Here is a 21,585-nt window from a genome sequence, read left to right as displayed (position 1 = left end):
AAGGCATGCACTGTCCTCGCTCGCTTGGAAACCGAGATCGTGGGTTCGAAACCCACTCAGGGCATGGATGTGTGTGTGCGTTTTTCTGTGTTTGTGTACAGGCAGAGGCCTTGCGACGAACTGATCACCCGCCCAAGGAGTCCTATCGAATGTGTATGATCTAGAAAAACCGAAGTGAACGGAGAAGTTCATGGAGGTAGGCCTAGGCCCACTGGGGCTGTAGTGCCAAGAGAAAAAAAAAAGTATAAATTATAATTATAGCAGGTATTATTATCATGAATATCCATGTTAGATATAAAGTAATTTTTATTCTTAATAACGAAAAGAAGTAAGGAAAAAATATATTGAGACTGGAGTGGCAATATTTGTAATTTTTTAACAACTCCCAACATGAATCAAGTTTGCCTGATCCAGACATAACTCTTATGATTCTTTTTTTAATTTTAAAGATACTCATACTAAGGGGGGCATTACCCCAAAAGATAATGCCATACTTCAGTAGTAAATCATCTTTGTTGAATCTAATGACATAAAGGGCTTTATTGCCCTTATTGCAAAACAGGCCTTATTTAATCTTAATGATAACACAGTAATATGATTCTTCCAAGACAGGGTGCTATCAATATTTATTCCCAAAAGTTTAGAGCAATTGATGTTAGTAATTAATGAGTTGGTTGATGCAATTTGGATTTGTATTTCTCTATGCTTCTTTAAAAAGAATTGTAAGAAATGTGTCTTATCACAATTTAGAGTTAAAAAAGTTCCTATTAAACCCGTCATTGTTTCATTAAAAACTGAAATAATTCATTCATTTATCTGTAATCTGTCAAGACGACAGGTCCACAGTCTCTTCCAAAACAGTTCCTCCACTTGATGTGATCTAGAGCTTTCTCATTCAAATGAAAATATTCTCTTCTGTCCCCAAGGTCATTCAGCATCTTCTTACGTCTTCTTCCTCGTCTCCTGGTCACTTCTATCCGCCCCTCTATCTTTCCTTCAATAACTTCTTTTAGAACTAACTATTCATTTCATTTAAACACATTTTAATCAACCTAACTAGTTTCATGGGTATCCCAAACTCTATCAGAATACTGTACAATACTTCCCTCCTAACTGAATCATAGATTTCTTGAAGTCCATGAATAGCTGATGTACTGTCTCATTGTACTCCCATTTTTTCTCCAATATCTGACGAATGCAAAAGCTCTGATCTGTAGTTGATCTGTTACGTCAAAACCCACACTGATGATCCCCAATGATTTCATCTATATATGGACTTAACCTTGAGAGAAGAGTACTCAGTAACATTTTGTATGAAGTTGATAGCAGTGATATCCCCTGATATTTATTGGAGTCAGTTTTATCACCTTTCTTGTGAACCGGTACAATAATAGACTACTTCCACTGGTGAGGCAATTTTTTCTTATGCCAAATAAAAGTAATCAGCTTATGGATCTTAAAACTTAATATCTCACCTCCTCCTTGAATAAGTGCTGCCAAAATTTGATCACTACCTGGCAATTTATACTTTTTATTTTATTATTTATAATTTTGCAAGAGCACTTTCAACCTCAAAAATGCTAGGATCAAGTACTAATGGCTCAGCTGTATGTATTTCTGTCTACCCAACATCACTGACCCTATGTACATTTAATAACTGGGGGAAGTAGTTCTTCCACCTATTCAAAATATTGTGGGAATCTGCAAGCAGATCACTATTCTAATCCTTCACAAAGTTACTTGTAGGTTGGTAAGCCCTCTTAAAGCCATTTATTCCTCTATACAAGTCTCAAATATTCCTGTTCTTACGGTTCATTGCAAGCTCATCACTTTTGTCTTTCAGATATAACCTCTTTCTATTCCTGAAATGCAGCTGGTTTCATGTCTTATATTGTTTACATTATCATTATTTATTTTGCTCAGATCCTGTAACCACAGCAATTTGGCTTGTGTTCTTTGGTCTAATAATTTTGAGCATCCTTCCTCGAACAATGGCTTATGCTTCCTCAGTTCATAATAACCTAGACTCTCCTTGGCAGAAATTTTTATATTCTCTCTAATAGTTTCCCAAGCTTTATTAACATCCATCTCAGTGTCCAAGTTTTCCAAAGCCGCTAACTGCTCTTTACCCTTTGCCTCATTTCATTTCTTGAGATTGAATCTCTGCATATGAACTCTGAGCATTATTTGTTTGCTCAATGCCAGTCTTTCCCTAACCTTTCCCTAAATGATCAGATGTCAAGTATATTTGAAAGCCTTCTCCTATCTATGAAACTATGGTCTATTTGATTGTGTATCTTCCCATCAGAAGATGTCCAAGTAAATTTATGGATGTTACGATGTGGGAACATTGTACTTTTGACAGTAAGATTTTTGGATGTTGCAAAGTTTACTGCTCTAACTTCATTATCACTACTAATTTTGTGCAAACTCTCATTATCGGTCAGTGGTTTGAATATGTCTTCCTTACCTACTTTGTCATTGAAATCTCCTAACAAAATTTTCATATGGTACTTCGGGAATTTATCAAATACATGTTCTAGTTCATAATAGAATCTGTCCATTCAAATTTGTCTTCTGTTGTGGCATGAACATTCAGAATGATTATATCACACCGGTGACCTCTTAGTATTATATATGACACCCCATCACTAATGAACTCTACCCTGTTAATTGCTGATATGATTCTCTTATGTACAAAAAATGTGTACTTAATTCATGATTTTCATTCCCCTTTCCAAAGAAAAATGTATATTCATTTGCTTATTCAGTGCCACATCTGACCTCCTGTACTCCCATTAAATGTAACCTATATTTTGAGATTTCTTCTGCCACTTACTTGATAGAACCTGCCCTATAAATACAGCTAACATTCCTAGTACCAAATCTCATATCCATTTTTCTTTGCTTAAGTCATTTATCCAAGGAGTTAATCCAGGTTCGATGCTTCTTGCACATTTTGTTAAAAAGCTTATTTTTTATGGTGAGGAGTTGTTAGACACTTTGCCGACAAGCGGCGGTCGCTCGGTTGGTATAGTTTACTTGCGGACTAAAATCACAGAGTTTTTTTTTTTTTGTTTGAGGATTTGTTAGACCCACACCCAACCCCCAAACTGGAGGACCACACCTTGTTGGCTGTTTGTGACTGCTTATTCAATATATTCACAGTTACCCTCCATGTCTGGAAGGCATCTCCTCCATCCGCAACCTGAAGATGCGCCATGCCATGGTGACAAGGGACCCATCTAACATGGGTCAACTGTTCTACAGTATTGTTAATCCCTTCCAACCCTTCACAGACTACTAAGACCATAAATGAGCTAATTTATGTCAATTAGGGAATGTGATGACTGGATGGTGGAGTCCACACAAGCCGAAGGCAGAATTTATAGATTTTTCATGTTTAAATTGTGTTAAAGATATTCTACACATATGAGTATTTGTACATGTTTGAGACTGAAAACCAGGTGGAACAAAAATTAAATGGGACACGTCAGCTGCTGGTCTATGCTTATGATGTGAATCTACTGGGAGATAACACATACCTTAAAGAAAAATATGAACTCTTTAAATTATGCTAATAAGGAGATTGGTCTAGAAGTAAACTCAGAGAAAACTAGGTATATATTGCTGCCTTGTCATTTGAATGCAGGGCAAAATCATGACATGAAGATAGCTAACGGGTCCTTTGAAAATGTGACACAGTTAAAATATTTTGGAGTAACAGTTACAAATCAAAATTTGATACAGGAGGAGATTAAGGGGAGATTGAATTGGGCTAATGCTTGCTACCATTCAGTCCTGAACCTACTGTTTCTCATCTGCCATCTAAAACCTAAGAATTATAATATACAGAACTATAATTTTGCCTTTGGTCCTGTATATGTGTGAAACTTGGTTCCTGACATTAAGGGAGAAACATAGACTGAAGGTGTTTGAGAACAGGGTGCTGAGGAATATATTTGGACAGAAGAGAGATAAGTGACTTAGAAGTTTCAGAAATCTGCATAATGAGGAGCTTCATAACTTGTACTCCTCACAAAGTATAATTAGAATGATTAAGTCATGAGATGTGCAGGGCTTTTAGCATGAATTGGAGAGAAGAGGAATTCATATACGACTTTAGGGCATAACTGCAGGAGGTGATTTCCTAGGTCTTTGTGTGATCAAAAAAGTTCATATAAACATGTGTCCTATTTTGGACGGTTACGGAGATATGACCGTTTTAAACTCTGAATAGATGGTAACGATTACTGACGATAAACGGAACAAAATACTAAACCAACATAATACATGATACATTTAGAGAACTTAGTGAAATTACCTTTAATTTGAATTGATTGGTGTTTAAAGCTGATTTTCGAAAATGCCACCGCTGGCCACAACACAGGCTGCCGCTCGGTTGTGAAGCGCGCCGGTAGCAGGTAGCAGCTTCAGCTGACCGCTCTTATGTGGTCAGCGGCGTCCGGAATGCGACCGAGCAAAGCATCTCGCGTTGCCACCTTCACATTGTAAACCAGTTCTTTCATCCATCCCCGCACACAATAATCCAGTGGGCTTAAGTCTGGAGACCTGGCTGGCAATTCTTCGCGTACTCGTACGTGGACTGCAGTGTACCATATGAGCAATGCCTTCTTCATTGACGCCTTCATTAACACCACGCTCGGCTGCAATACGAACGCCGGGAAGTCTACTGGTATCTCGCAATGCCTGGTAAACTCCAGTAAACACTCTCCGGTTTGGTATTCTACGATTCGGAAACCGTTGCTGATATTCAGTTACGGCAAGAACTGAGTTTACCGTCACAAAACCCGTACACATAAATCATATCTGCATACTTCTCAAATTAAAATGTAAATGGCATCGTGAACGTAACAGACGCACCGAGATGAGAACTGTTCTGAACACAAGTACCCACCACGCTAGCCGTGGCCGGACATACCAACCCATCACGCCTTAGGTACCTCTCAAGTGTCGAGCTAACGAGAACGCTCTGTCTGTAGCTGGCTAAAAATAGCGACCCGCCAGATGATAGACGCGGTTCACACGAGGGCGTGTACGGGAATGAAAAAAACGGCCATAACTCCGTAACCGTCCAAAATTGGACACATGTTTATATGAACTTTTTTGATCACAAAGACCTAGGAAATCACCTCCTGCAGTTATGCCCTAAAGTCGTGAAACACCCTGTAGAATATTGATGGGAAAGCCAGAAGGAAAAGGACCACTAGGAAGACCAAGATGTGGGTGGATTGATTAAAATGTAACTTAGGGAGATAGGATGAGGTGGTATATACTGGATTGAGCTTGACCAGGATAGGGACCAGTGGAGGCCTCTTGTGAGCACATTAATGAACTTTTTGGTTCTATAAATTGCCTAAGTTCTTAGGTAGCGGCACAATTGATGACTTCACAAGAGGGGCTCACCTGAATGAAGCTATTTTAGTTTGAGGCTATTATGTTTGTACAAAATTTGAAGTTTCAAGACCAACCTAAAGCCTGGAATTCTTCTCTGATCGCTCTACATCCCCGTATGGGTGTTCCTACATGTTCTAGAAACAATAGAGTTTTCGAGTGTGAGATCGTTAAACCCGTCCCCAGCTCACAACCTTTCGGACGTTTCGGACCACTGACCGCCAGAGACCACACTTCGCTTGGCCCCTACTCCTTGACATGTCTCGCATGGTTAGTCAAACTCTGTAACATTTTGGATATATCGAATATTGCAATTTACACTTTGTTCACAGATGCCTGCGATTTTCCTTCGTTTCTAAAAGCAAGAGACAATAATTATACGTATTTCAACCTTTGGTTCCCAAAGAGACTATTTCCACATCCTAGGTTTTTTTACCTGTATAGATATAAGGAAAATAAAGGAAATGAATGACCGAATGAATTTGTACCACAAATCAATTTCATAAGTTGGTATGTGTAGGCCACGGATTACTAGGAGGACGAAACTGAAAAAATTATTGGTGGGAATCTTTAAGTAGTGTTGCCTTGGGCATTGTGCACATGTTATTTTTTTATTGATGTATTTTTGTTATTCAGTTAGGGATCTAAATGTATCCCTTATAAATAGCGAGTGAGGCTGTTGATGTTCTGGTTTAGAAGTAAACGAATTCTTGAGGTACGGCCTGGCAGAAGATTCTTAAAATGGATGGAGTTGTGGAATTGAGGAATTTGATAAAAGATCCTGCCATTGAAGTTCGGCTTCAAAGAGCGCCTTCTTATATTCAACCATTTCTAAATGAGCCAGTCGGTGAAAATATACTACTCGTGTACAAGAAGCTGGTAGGTTATGTAAGGTATAACTACATTCCAGATCATTCCCTGTGAGTATGAGGGGTGACCCATAAAACTGACCCTAGCACTGCGACCTTCAATGGTCTATTGTGCTTCCCCTTTGGATTAACCCTTTATTAATCTTACACTTCGAATGAAATCTAGGACATTGTTTATGGAGGTGTCACAAAAGTAACTTGGTTCCATGAAGAATTTACCCAGGTGGCGATATCTTAAATAAGCTATAGCCCCGCAATCACATAAGATCTGTGTGGCTGATTCATCTTCTTGTAGGCACCTCTCAAAAGTTTGGTCCTCTGTCAGTACCAGTTTGGAAAGATGTCCATTTAGGTGGCAATGTCCAGTAAGTAATCCTACCACCCATCTGAGTTGATCTCTGTTTAATTTTAACAAGTCCCTCATTCTTTTGGCAGAGGGTCGTGATATAAATCCTTCTACCTGTTTAAGTCCACTTATGGAATCCCAGTGTTTTTTGTGATTTCTGTTAGTCCAGTCCCTGATCGCTTTCATTTCAACTCCTACTGAGATGCCGCAAGCTGGTTCAGGTCCTATGAATGGCTATTCAGATCCTGTTCTTGCCAGTTGATCTGCAGTTTCATTGCCTACAATAACTTCATGACCTGGCACCCATATCAGTTGTACTCTGTTATGTCTGGCCAGTTGTATGAGGATTAGTGGCAGTCGCAAACTAATTTTTAAGTGATTTGGTGTGTACCAAGTGCTTGAATTGCAGTTTGACTGTCTGATAGGATATATGTAGATGTTCCTATTTTTATAGTTCCTGTCTAAATTCTCAACTGTGCATGTCTTAATGGCATACACCTCACCAGAAATTCAATAAGGCTCTCTCCTTTTGGTGCCGGTGCTCCCCCACAAGATGTGGTGCTCATTGGCATCACACCCAATGATGAGTTGCTTTTTCTTGCTACAGCAGTAATCTATGATGTCCCTCATTTCCTTAGTTGGTGGTTCATCTGAGTCATATGGAAGATAGACTGAAACAATAATCAGCTCCCTGCTCCCTCCTCAATACATGTATGTTATCCTCACCGCTGTTGCATCCCTAGGACAGAGCTCCAGCAAAGGCAAGGCCTTAACATGATTCCTGATATAAACACAGGCTCTTGCATTGTTACTGGGTACAGCAGAGTAAACTGTTCCTCCTGTGTTAGTTGAGCCTATTTGACCCTTGTGTAACCAAGGTTCCTGATAAAGTGCTATATCTGCCTTACCCTCTCTTGCCGCCCTCCTCCTCTACTTCTACTACTTTTGAGCGCCCCCTTTTAACTGTTGAGCCGTGTCTCTATTGCTGGCTGCTGCTGCTAGTAGGTTGCAGCTACAGCCTCCTTGGTTCTCATCGCTCATCCTCCTTACGACCTCCTCTTCTAGTTGTCAAGTAAATGGGTAGAGGATTAGGTGCCAGTAAACTTATGGAATTCGTTTACAACTTTTATGGAAGAAAGAGGGGATGATTTATAAGGGGATTCTGTTCTTGAGGTGCTAGTTCAAGTGGTAGAGCTCAATCTCAATCCATCTCAGGTTGTTTAACTGGGCCTCGGTCAGGTAGGGGTATGTCCAGTAATTGATACTACACACACACACACACACACACACACAACACTTATTCACAAGCCACTTTATTACAACTGTTGTCAGTAGTGAACACCACCAATGAACTAGATTGAATTTGCTCTCTTTATTCAAGAATCACTCTACTGGTCGTTAAAGGACTTATATGGCAGGATGGCTAGTAGATAGGTATCTACACTCACAGTTTAACTAATCAATTATGCTGTAACTTAGAATTTCTAACAGAACTTATAGTCACAATTAGTTGGTACCGAATCTGCGTCCGAATAGCTTGCGAGCTGGAATATGACTAACTCAGCAGAATGCCTTTTCCTCAAAACTCGGAGCCCTGCCTGTTTCTTCTCGGTCCACAAGTAAACTCCCTAAATTTTTAGGATTGGTCACTTTGAAATCTAGGAGTTCACTTAATTTAATATTCCTCCATTTCGTTTAAGGATTACAGGGAATTTACGCTCTAAAGACTTAACATACTTTTTGACAGTTTACTGATGGATAACCTGCTTGGCGTGGGTTTGAAAAATGCCTGCAGGACCTGCCAGTGATCATATTCTCAAAGTTTGCCGCTGTTACCCGCAAACAAAATTTTTCAGAAAAAGCCACAGGGGTACTTCCTGTGTAACAGAAAGACTGGGCATAAGTCAATCCCTGCAGACAAGAAGGTGACTGTGTCCCACTGGCTTGCCTTTTACTTGCCATCCATAATCAATTCTTGTACTAAAGATTCTAATTATACTTAAAACTAGTGCTCGACAGTGGAGCAGTTACACCTCAGCTAGTTGTTGGCACAGAGTTGCCCTGGTGTAGGTTAATCTGAAGAAATTTCATGGTCTGTGTGTGCGTGTTGGGTTAATGATCTCTCCCAATTGGGGAGGGGTCAGTTTCCATCTTATGTCCCTCCCTGTCCTCAGACTGGGTTCTGTGTGAAGGTGTCTCCTGATCCACTTTGCTTTGATCATGCAGGGGTGTGGGTATCTCATGCCCTTCCCCCTCAGAGACCTAGTTAGAAGATACTGTATCTGACAGGTTCTGCCCAGTGCTGAACTTCAGGATCATTCAGCACCTCAACAGTCCCCCATGAGAGTCCTGTGAAATTTTGTAACCGGTCCTATGTATAATAGTATAGGAGTCCCAGTCTATGAATAAGATGAGCCTCTGGCCTTTCGACTCAGATTGCTTATCAAGTACCTGCCAGTTCTCAGTATGAAGTCCTAGATTGAGGTCTGCAATCCATTTCAGCAGCTCTTCCTTATTCTGGGCAACTTTGTCCCTAGTCCGGAGAGTAACTTGGGCAGGTTCCTGGCATCAGTAGCCTTCAGCCTGGCCCCTGATTCCAGCCTGTGGTTGTCAATGGCTTTGGTGAGCCATTGACCAGACTGTTGGTTGGCACATGCATAAATAAGTGCACCTCCCACTAGTCTGTAGTATTTCAGGTGTGGTAGTTCTCCCTTTGGATTCCTACGTAACACCTCCCCAGTGCTTCCAGAATGGAATTCTGCTCATTTTTGGTAAGCTTATTCTCAGGATAAGTTTCCTTGAAGATAGGTACCTTTGTATTGGTCGGAGCCTCCTTGTAAGTCCCTGGTACCTAAGAATCCCTGGGCCTTTTTGGAGTTCTAGCCATTTCTGTAGGGGTACAGCCCTGAAACCTTGGCCTCTTAAAGGTACTGGTGGGGGTTTCTCCTGGCTTAGACGAGCCTGCATTTCCTGGTTGTTGACTGCCCCCAGTTCCTAATTACCACCCTAGTGCCATGCAGCCTTCAGCATGATGCCTCACACCTTGGCTTAGGTGGTTTGGTCCTGTTGTGAATGAAACCCTCACAAGCCTCCAGGACCAAGAGTGCCTGTTTGGGGGGAGGGGAATATCCCACATTATTAATGGAAGTGTGACACCAGTTAGTCATGAGGTTGCGACCAGGGCAACCTGCATGGGAGAGTTGCCCCTGGGGGTGGCCTATGAGCTCCCCCATTCCCACCCCCCACATGGGTTGGTCAAACTATTTTAGAGTGTTGAGCTCTAAGGCTTGTGGCACCTTATCGGTACTCTAGGGAGATAACTCAAGTAGCCGAAGCTACCCCCACATGAGTGCTCTCCTGCATTCATCCCAGGTAGACCATAGTGATACCCAAGAGTCATTATACCGCCACGTGGGAGGCTCCGGTCATAATGCCATTGCCCTTTATGAGAACTTACCTGCCAGCCCCGGTAGGTCATACTGATCCAGACCCCGAGACTGTCGTTGCCCAGTGGGACCACAAGGAGGTGTCCCAATGCATCCCTGCTTCTTGATGCGTCCCCATGAAAGACACAACCATGGTTCGGCCAACCTCATTGAGGATGGCATCATTACCACCTATAACATGTGACCTAAGAAAGTCACAGTTACCCTGCTTTTGACAATATAAGGTCTCGCCTATTGAACGTCTTTAAGGAATAAGCCATATGACTATAATCTATTTGGACAGTGTGAGCTTTGTATGTGACTCCCTGGTCGTCCTTTTGTTAAGGTTTCTGTTGGTTGTACAGAATAGGTGTTGGCTGACACTGAGTTCACATTTAAATTTTTATGCTTGCATTTCTTTTCACTGATTAAGGCTTTCCCCTTGCAGGTGACAACGAATGTAACTACAAATGAGATCTCAGTGCAAGATTGTAGTGCAGGTAAAAAAATCATTTTAGTGTTTTGTATTATATAATTCAGACCTGGTACTAGTTGCAACAAACTCATTTTTTTTTTATATTTCTCATACCTATATGCATACATATTCCTCAATATATATAACAGTTGTGTTTTGAAAGGAAGTTGCAGAGGGTGAAATCATGTAAATCTAACATAATTTTCCTGTAAGAATGAAGGGCAGTGTCTGAGATCTGCTAGAGAAACTATCAGAGCAGTCTTGCCAGTACTTAAACTCATTGTCTATTGCAGTACAATATGTTGTTTTTATTATTCTGCTAATATTTATATCATTTCAGCATTACTAGATTGTGCAAAACTATTTGCTTTGAGGAAACAATGCTAAACATTGCTAAGAAGTTGGGTGGCATAATACCTTTCAAGCATAAGCACACATAATCTACACTGCACAGAGTTTAAGCTTTCTGGCTTCTACTGCTATAATGGGAGTCCAGGTGGGAGAGTTGTCCAAGCTGGGTTGACTGATTGGATGGTCTACCAGAGACGTGGGCAGTTTCTTTGTAGTTTCTGTAGGTGGTGTTTGGTTTAATCTGCAATAGTTTCTTCTGAGATATGTAATTGTATAGTCTGGTATGTAGTTACAATCTTCACATTAAAGCTGCAGACAGTGGGTTCCTCCTAAACATCGAGATCTTCCCACCAGGCTTCGTTGCATCCCAGAAACTGCAATCTCAATATTCACTGCTGTGAGAACATAAAATGTCAACCATCAAAAAGATAAGGGGCACATGGCAGTGTAATTTGTTGAGGCACTATGCTAGAAGATGGAAGGTCGTGAATTTGATTCCCAATGAGGTCATTGGATTTTTCAATTGACCTAATCCTTCCAGGTGCACTATGGCCCTGGGGTTTACTCAACCTCTAACAGAAATTAGTACCAGGAATCTTCTTGGGGGTAAAGGGCAGCCAGTGCATAAGGCTGACAGCCTCAGTGCCATATGTGACCTGATTGTCTAGAAAATTTTGGAGTGTCAAAATCTTACATCCCTGTGGGTCTCCACAGCCTCAGAAAGATCCGAATGACTTTCTAAATGTAAAACTGGAATCTCTCAAGTAGTTACTATAGGATTCTGAGGATGGTGTATAACACACAGAGATATTGGGTTTTTGGACTTTATCCATCCTCAGATGAGGAGAGAAAACACCTATTCTGTTGGGTCCCTTGGAAAGAGCTAGCCCCAGTCAGTGGATGACCAGTGAGAGAAAACACAAAGGTTATAAACACCTGAGACCAGGCTAAGTCCATGAGAGCTAATAAGAAAAATATTCATTACAAATTGTTCCAAACATGTACAAGCGTGGAATCAGGAAAGATAGAGCCATAGAAATTTATGCCACAAAACCAAACTAATAACCAGGTCCATGACCCCACGGCATGGAATAGAAAGGAGAACTAGTAAAAAACTAATAGTGTCTAACTAGCGTCAACAATGGAGTAAATCACATCTATCTAATTTTAAAACCTAATAGAAATCAATAAAAACATATATCACGTCATACAGATCTTCTATGTGAATTGGTGACTTCATTGCTGATAATGGGGATCCAAATGGGAGAAAAGTCCAAACTGGGTTGGCTAATTGGGTTGGCCGAGCATGCCATATGGGCCGCTTCCTTGTATTTCCTATACCTGATGTGGCTTTTAATATCCAAAATATTAGCTTCATCCCAGCCTACTCTATGTCCCTCTTCATAGGCATGTTGAGCTAGTTTAGATTTTTCTAGAAGACCTTCTTTGAGGTTATGCCTATGTTCCCGGAGCCACACGGCCAGAGGTCTGCTTGTTTCGCCAATGTAGCTTCTGCCACATTCACAGGGAATGCTATAGATGCACTGTGCCATCTGTTGCGGATCTCTTTTCGGTCTGGTTTTCATAAGAGAGTTCCTAAGAGTGTGTTTCGTTCGGAAGATGGTCCTAATATTATATCCATTACCTATCCGTTTAAACCTTTCAGAAACACCCTTCACATATGGAATATATACAGAACACAGAGGTTTTTCTTCTTTCTTCGGACGACTACTGCCCTTGGAATTAATGACCGAGTCAATGAAGCCTTTGGGATAACCATTCAACTGAAGATCGTGTCTCAGGTTGTTAATTTCTTTGACCAAATCTTGTCGATCTTGGCATATGGTGGAGGCTCTGTCGTGGATACTTCTAATCAAGCCTCTTTTTACATGTGACGAATGGTTAGATTTGAAGTTAAGGTATTGGCCAGTGTGGGTGGGTTTCCTGTAGACTTGTGTGACCAGTTCCATCTCTTCCCTGATGACCAGAACGTCCAGAAAAGAGATCGCATTGTCTGACTCAGTTTCCATAGTGAAGCAGGTGGAAGGCCTTAAACTATTGAGGTGGTCGAAGAAATTCTGTAATCTATCCTAAGGCCATTCAAAAGAAGCGACCAGGACTCCTTACCAAAGGCGTATTGCTCTTGCATGAAAACGCATGTCCCCATCCTGCCAACAAGACAAATGAGATGCTACAAAATTTAAAGTGGGATGTCCTCGAGCATCCTCCCTATAGCCCTGACCTTGCTCCAAGTGACTTCCATTTGTTCGGCCCTCTTAAACATCATCTTTCGGCTGAACATTTTCCCAATGATGAAGGTGTAGAAAAGGAAGTCACCGCCTGGTTCTGACAGCAGCCCAAAGAATTTTATGCTGCTGGTTTTCAGGGCCTTGTGAAACGATGGGACAAGTGCCTCAATGTACAGGGAGATTATGTTGAGAAATAAAAGCATTTGTCATACCAGTACTTTTTATTTGTTTAAGTTCTATATCCATTTGTAACTTACTTATTGACTTACCCTCTTACTTTATGCTCTTATCTTCCAGACTCTGAGCTGTTAGGTTCTCCTTTGGCATACCCATTCAGTCCAGGTGATTACAATGATGATACAGTCACTGATGGTCCAAGAAAACAGTGGCAGAAGGATGAAGAGAATCATGGTTCTCTTTCAGTAATCAAAGCCAGGTATAACACAGTGTTTTGGTGTCTGGTATCATAATCAATAACTGTGTGAAAGCATCCCTGAGTCTAAGGGCGAGGGCATACCAAGGAAACTGGCAACTGCAACACAACTGCAATTTCCAAGAAAAATTGCCAGTTTCAAGCAGGCAGCTGGTTTCCAGATTAGCAAGCATACACTGAGGAACTTATGTTTGAGTAGTAGCTCACATCATCTGAAGTGGGTATGTTTGACCGACGTAATGCATGATTATATTTTTTAATTTAGTGCACTCATTTCTGCAATGGAAGATGATAATACTGATCCTGTCATACTATGGTGGTAGTTGAGACCTATTGAGATGGCATTAGAAGAGATGATGATGACTATAAGGAAAATATTTTGTTGTTAATTAATATGTTTTAATTAAGGTCAGTTTGTTTTAATCAGGAAATATCGTGTTCATACACAATACAAAATTTTGACATACAGTTCAACTGTTTTAGCATGATAGAAGGCACCTGATGATGGCCATGTACAGCCAAACCATGTAATGTGGAAGAAAGGTGACTATATAATAAGTTGCATTTCAGACTGAAATTTGTGTGAAATAAATAATATATGAGGCATATCCACAAAATAAGTTCCGTTTGAAAATATTGCTGCTGCAGCCTTGCAGTCACTATGGTGCGCATGCGTGCAGAGTTTATTGGTCCTTTTGGAAGTCACAGACGCCATTTGCAGACAATTTAACTGCATTTACGCATCGTCCTGTGTGTTTACAATGTTCAGGAAACTCGAGAAGCCTGCTGCATGTGAAATTAGGTCTGTAATCCGTTTTTTGAATGCAAGAAACATGAAACCAACTGACATTCATTGTCAACTTTGTGAGGTGTATGGAGAACATGATAATGCCTGCCCACACATTGCTGCCGCAATGTAAGATCTCATTGCAACATTTGTCTGGGAACAATTTGATCATCACCCCTACAGCCCAGAATTGGCGCAAAGTGATTTTCATGTGTTCCTGCATCTGAAAACTTTCCTTGGTGGCCAGCGGTTCCACAATGATAACAAGGTCAAAGAAGCTGTAAATACCTGGTTTGCATTGCAGGTGGCATCATTCTACAATGCAAGGGTACAAAAAGTGGTGCCCCGCTATGACAAATGCCTCAACAGTGGTGTGAACTATGTCGAAAAGTAGCGTACAGTATGTACATCAAATGACAATATAAATGGTTTGAAAATAAATTCTTGTTTTTGTTGTTCAATAGGCCATTCAGAACTTAACTTTCTGGATAACCTACACAGTAATGCAACAGGATGCTCAAATACAATATTGGAAAAGAAAACATTGGGTGCATTCATCTTTCTGTGACAATTTGAACTAAGGTGCTTATATTGTTTCGAAAGAACTTGACTTGGATCCTGATTCTTTCATCTCATGAGAAATTCTTTCCCAAGACAAATCTATTTTGTCCTGCCTAGCATAGTCTGGCTAGCGTTTGTCGTATATACCAGACTCTTGCTCAATTTACTGCACAAAACAAAATTAGCAGCTTCATCAACCTTTCATGCTATCTTAAGGAACAAATGAATCACTGAAGCGCATTACAGAAAAACTGATACTAGGAAACTACATTCATTCATTTTTTCATTCATTTATTTATAGTTCCAAAAAATCCATAGAGGCATCTGCCTCAGATATAGAACAAGTCAATAATACAATATAACATAAATATACATACATAATCAGATAGTCATCATCATCAAAATTTAAATACTCAATACAACAAAACTACTGTACAGCAATACATTCCATATATCAAAATAACATTTAAAATTACATACATGATCAAAAGACCACCAAGATCCTTAATATAGTAATATAAAATCTATTTTCTTAAAATATAATACACATGTATCACAACAGTAATAGCACCCTTAGCAATACATGGCAATGCAATTGTGAGAAGACTGGCATGCTCCATTGCCTGGAAGTTGATTTTCTCAGTTTTTCATTGAGTTGCCTTGGCGTTTGCCCAATTTGCACTGCTCCATTCAGTAACATGCATTCAACTCAGTCTGATAACAGTTCTTAGAAATTGCAGTTGCGTTGCTGTTGCCAGTTTCCTTGGTGTGCACTCGCCCTAATACAGTACATATGAAAATATAACTCTTGTGTTTCCTACTGCAAATCTGGCAGGGAATGCTTAAAGATGCTGTGAAATTTACTCAATACTCTTGCGAATATATGTATACAGGAGCCATGGTTGCTGAAGTTATGTTCATTTATTGCGGTTGAGTTTTTGGATTTGGTACTGATCCCCATTCCCAGTTTATCTCTTAATTATATAAGTAAATTTTAATTTCCTCTCACCACTGTGTGCTTGCCATGGCAGCAGGGGACAGTAACCTCAGTATGGTTTGATGACATTGACATGTCATTGTTTCACAGCCATATTGTTGTTGATCTATGGAAGCCTCTTTCTGAGTGGTGTCTAGTATTGTCTGAGTGTGTTTTGGTGTGCTGGTGCGAGAATGTCCAAGCTTGAATTAGAGCAACAAACAAACATTATATTTCTTGTTAAACTTGGCAAGAGTGGAAGCGAAATCAGAGAGATGTTAGTGCTAGTGCCCCAGTGACTTTTTTTTTGTTCCCAAAGTTAAAGGAAATACTGAAAGGAAGGCATTTTGATGACATTGATGACATCAGGAGTAATACGAAGGCAGCTCTGAAGGCTGTTACACAAAACTAGTTCCAAAGTTGTTTTGAAGGGTGAACTAGGTGCTGATCAGTGCATAGCTTCCCATGGGGAGTACTTCAAAGGTGGCCACAGTGATATCCAGCAATGAGGTATATAACACTTTTACCGCCATGAGTTTGTGAACTTTATTATCAGACCATGCATTGTTTATTGAAAAGGAAATCAATAATATCCTGGGCAAAGAATGGATACTTGTGCTAGTCAGGAATAATCGTAAACACACATATGAACGAAACATTTTTGCCACTCCACCGTATATGAATTTTTTTAGTGTATGTTTTTGTACATGCATTCAGGTGGACAGACAAGCTTAACAAACTTAGTAGGAGCTCTGTGTGCAGATCAGAAAAAGGTGCACAGATATGCAGCAAGCTGGACACTCAGCATATGGATAATTGGGAATATACTGTATTTAGTTTGACATCCATTTGAATTCACTCTGAGTGACTGCCGTGTTGACTAAATGTTTGGCTCGAAACCCTGTTGACCTCAGTGAATACTGATGAACATACAGAACAAAAGTAAAACCTATTTTGTTTATTAAGCAGTAAGTTCACGCTAATGAGACTGAATACTCTTAGTACATGTATAATAATGCTGTCCCAAAAATGAATTTAGCCAAATTCATTGAATCACTCCCATTCAGAATCAGTTAGCATGCCAGTGAGACTGTAAATATTTCACTCTTATGCCATTTTGGCTGTGCTGATGCTGAGTTAAGATTTTGTAGCAGCAAACTAATTATTAAAGGAGAAATATAATCAAGACAAATCAGAAAATGCATGCATAAGTTAACAACTCTGACACATTTCTTCTGTTTTCTTTAATTATCTTGAAAAACTATACAGTTTTTGGTAAAAGTGTAGTGGGCATAAAATGTGATAAATTTTTCAGTATATTTTCTGTTGGAAACATTTTCCTCTCTGATGATATTTAGCAGGTTACACTTGAAATGCATGCAGAAATTAATGTAGGTCCTCATGTGAAATGTGTGATTTTTTTCTTATTTTAAAAGAAAAATTGGAACGTTCTGACAAATTTTAGTAAAACTATCAAATTTCATGAATGTGTGTGTTGACTTTTGAGTTGTTACTATGTGTAGACAGACATGGCAAAGCTAATATATGCATTTTTGCATCTTGCCATTGTGAATATGCCGAAAAACTGGCAGTTGTATAGAAGTGAAATAATACAGGCAAAAATCTTCTGGACCTAATTGTTTTAGTTGAAGAACATGCAGAATCAAATTCAGAATTACTCTGGGGCAGAATTACCTTATGGATTTGTAATTTGAACAAACAGTCATTTTTCGGTTGGCATTCTGAATGACACTTTTCTTCAGAGAAATCTATCTGCAGAACTTCCAGAAACTTATACAGGAGCTGTGATTTCCATTATTATGAGATTTCTACAAGAAGAAACAGTTTACAATGTTAGCCTATAGTGCTTATCTGTACATCATCAAGCTTCACCTTAGGACTGCACAGTGTAAAACGTGAGATCATCCCTTTCCCATCATTTTTTTTTCCTAGGAAGATACTAAGTTTATGCAACCTGTACGCACAATATCAGAAAGTACCTGTGTGGGTAGTCTGTGATGGCTCAGATCCTAGACAGACCATCTTGCTCTCATCGTTCCATGACAGGAAGAGTGGCTGGGTAACTCGCAACATGGTGCGCTTGTTGGGACACTGGAGCTACAAGCAGGCTGAAGAATATGCAGTTAAAGCGAGGGAAGAACACCTTTCCATCACCAAAATTTCAGGATGTGAGGTTTGAAATTTGTATTGTAGTTACTGCTTTTAATTGTAACATGCACTGTGTTCCTGAGGAGTCATGTTTGTATACCTGTCAGTAAATAAGCTCTTTTAATTCCATGGAGCAGAGTCCATTTCAAGAAGGTAGTATTTGCTTAACCAGTCAAGAAATTCCAAGCATTTTATGCAACCTTAACGTTCATTACCATGTTCACAAGAGCCTTCCACTGGTCCCTATCCTGAACCAGATGACTCCAGTCCTTACCGCCCCATCCTCTCTCTAAGATCCATTTTAATATGATCCATTCACATATGTCTTGGTCTTCCTAGTGGTCTCTTTCCTTCTGACTTCCCCACCAATACACCATATGAATTCCTCTTCCCCCCTATTCGTGCTACATACACTGCCCACCAAACCTTAACTAGATGAATGTAGTGCACACCCTTCCACATCTTTAATATCCATTCTAATATTATCTTCCCATATGTGGCTACGTCTTCCAAGAGGTTTACCAGCGCAAGTCTGTATATTTTTTGTCTCTCCCAAGCATGCTACATGCTCCACTCATCTCAGTCTCTTTGTTCATAATGATGTTTGTTGGTGATTGCAAATTATGGCGCTCCTGTATGCCGTTTTCTCCAGCCTGCTGTTACTGTCATCTTTTTCAGTTTACAAACAGTGGAGTGACATCATGTGTGCATTTAATTTATGCAAAGTCAACCATACATGCTTACCAAGAACAAATTAAGTATCATGTGCAATTCCATGCCATGTGCCATTAAATGTTGGGGGAAGAGGGAGACTGATCATCGGAATATCCAGGATGAATAGGATTACTGTTTTGCTTCCTTATTCTTTCATTCCTCCATCTCTCTCTCTCCCATCACCCCCATTTATATGTAATTAAAATATAATTATTGTACATTTAACTTATATATATATACTTTTTGTTTATACGTTACGTACATACCTATTACAGGACATGTATAAAAGCATATATTTGTGTGAGATTTAATGGATTTTCAAGGATAATTCTGACTAAATGTGAATTTGGGTTTACACTTCAGCTTTAGAGCATAACCTCTGCAAAAGATGTGACTCCACTTCGTTGTCCTCAGCTCCCTGTTCTCGAATGCCTTCAACTTATGTTCTTTCCTTAGAGTGAGAGTCCAAGTTTCACATCCTCACAAAACAAGGTGTAAATAGCATTACAGTTTTCCTGAAGCAGCAAAGATTGCTCATCATTCCTGTATGCAGTCCACAATTGGTTATTGTCTGATAGCAATTTCCTCTCTTCACAATGACATGTGGTTTCCAGGTGAGGACTCTCATATCACATGTATATGACATCTGTCAGGCAAGCTATACACGGTGCAATGTATCAGTTCGTTTGTCATGGTCCAGTCCCTTCCTCAATGCACCGCCTCCGGTTTCTGCAGATGCTGTTCTGGTAAGAATATTTTAATTAAGTACTTTAGTTCTGAGAATACAGCTGTTGTAGAGAGAAGATTGAATTTTAAGGTACAAGATGGTGTTTGAAATTTCATACTAGTTAACATTTTCTTTCTGGAAATTGGGAATTTGATTTGCCTGCTGCTGTGGTGCTGGCATGAGGATGAAATTTGTATTTATATGTGTTATTAGGCATGATGTTAGTAGGAGCCTGGATAGCGCAGTTGGTGTGGCAACTGGCTACTGGCTGGATGACAGAAAGGTCAGAGTTTGAGTCCTAGTAGGCTCAATAATTTTCTCTTCTCCATGTTGCCCAGACTGGCTCTTGGGCCCACCCAGCCCCCTATCCAGTAGGTGCAGGGGGTAAAGCAGCTGGTGCATGAAGCTGACCACTCCCCTCCACCTAGTGCTGAGGTCAAGGAAATGTGGCTTTATACGTCCACTCCCCCTAGGCCTTTATAGCATAGTACTTAATTTGTTAAGTACAGGGACAACTTTACCTTTTATTGAGTATGAAGTCCCCCTCTCTCGTGGACTTCCACACAAGTGCAGTGCACAGCTGATATAAGTTAAAGTCTAAGTCAGTGAGTAAAGTTTCATATTGCAGAATGTGTTTATGATGATTTCTCTCTTCATAGCCTTTCAGTTTTTCATTCTGTTTTGTTGTTTTGGAACAGTGCATTCATGTATATAGTACAGTACAGTACATCAGACCCATTAAAAAAAAACAACCCTGTCTGCACAGCTAGAACAAGAATACTTGAGAATCTGTATGCATGTTTAAGAAACAATTAGCATACACTCCAGTGTTGTGCTTTCATTTTAGTGGCTAATATAGAGCCTGTAGAAATTTGAATGGGAAGTCATTCTAATTATTGACATAATGATTTAGAACTCTGTTCTGAATGTGTGTGAGTCGAAGTTCCCACTGCAGATGGCATAAACATGCTTATTGGTAACCATTACTTCTCCCCTGATACCAAACCGGAAGTCATTACTGCCTACTTTCGACATCTTGAAAACAATCTGGACACGAACAGTACTCGCATGATATTACTTGGTGACTTCAATGCTCCTGGATTCAACTGGGAGAACGGGACACCTCTTTCTAGTTGTCATTATTATTCTAAACTCAAAGGGGACTCTGTGTACATGTCTACATGTATTCTTGGCCTAAGGCAGTGCGTTGAGGCTGTTGACACTCTTAACATGCTTGACCTAGTATTGGCAAATTTGACTGATCTAAAGTCCGTTCCTGCCAACTTTGGATTTGTCGCACCTGATATGTATCACCCTTTGAATATTGATATGCTGTTACCTAATGTTAACAGTAATTTAAAATGTGAGTTCAGTTATCAAAATTTTGCAGCAGGAGACTACACTTACTTTACAACATTCTATCTACGAGTACTTATGATTGGTCAAGCATGTATGAAACCTCTTCTGTTGATGTAGCAGTCGCCAGCCTCAGTGTTGCTGTCAGAAGTGCCATGGAGCAGGCAATTCCTTGTGGGTATCGCTGCAAGTCTAAATTCCCTCACTGGTTCTCCTATACCTTAAGGCATTACATCACCAAGAAAAATTATTTCCACCGTGGTTTTAAAAAGAATCCTAATGATTACTTTTACGACAGGTTCTCCTTTTATAGAAAACTAGTTAAAAACGCCATCAAGTCCGACAGGCTTAGGTGGTTGAAGTCAGTTGATAACAATTTAAAGTCACAGCCCCAACATTTCTGGAAATACATATCTAATTTCAGAAAACAGATCCGGTTCCATTCATCCAGAAGTTGATGGTACACACCTAGTCCAGCCTGAAGCTGTTGCTGATGCATTTGCTAAGCACTTTAAATCTGTTTACAGTAACCACTGCTCTAAGGTCATTCACCCTCTCTCGCAATCTTCTGAATTTTTATCCCTTGCCCCCATTTCTGATGCCGATGTCTACAAAGCCATCAAGAGACTAAAACCATCAAAATCTGTTGGGCTTGACGGTATTCCTGGTTTTATCATCAAAGGTTGTGCAGGTATTTTTATTCCTATACTTAGGCATATATTTAACTTGAGC

At 40.0% G+C, this 21,585-nt stretch overlaps 1 protein-coding gene across 1 annotated transcript in view; it reads left to right on the top strand.

Annotated features, from left to right (window-relative positions):
- Nucleotides 1–5,943: 5,943 nt before the first annotated feature.
- LOC111862411 overlaps nucleotides 5,944–21,585 on the top strand; it is a gene marked incomplete at its 3' end in the record, with an annotated part of 21,543 nt that continues 5,901 nt past the window's right edge. The window contains exons 1-5 of the mRNA XM_023847782.2: nucleotides 5,944–6,294; nucleotides 10,504–10,555; nucleotides 13,428–13,566; nucleotides 17,841–18,081; nucleotides 19,385–19,516. Coding sequence (XP_023703550.1) covers nucleotides 6,157–6,294; nucleotides 10,504–10,555; nucleotides 13,428–13,566; nucleotides 17,841–18,081; nucleotides 19,385–19,516 — 702 coding nt within the window. The remainder of the gene's footprint in view (nucleotides 6,295–10,503; nucleotides 10,556–13,427; nucleotides 13,567–17,840; nucleotides 18,082–19,384; nucleotides 19,517–21,585) is intronic.

The sequence above is a fragment of the Cryptotermes secundus genome, unplaced genomic scaffold (assembly GCF_002891405.2).
Source record: "Cryptotermes secundus unplaced genomic scaffold, Csec_1.0 scaffold715, whole genome shotgun sequence".
NCBI classification, from domain to species: Eukaryota; Metazoa; Arthropoda; class Insecta; order Blattodea; family Kalotermitidae; genus Cryptotermes; species Cryptotermes secundus.
The sequence above is the reverse complement of the archived record's forward strand: the minus strand, read 5'-3'. Positions and strand labels throughout refer to the sequence as shown.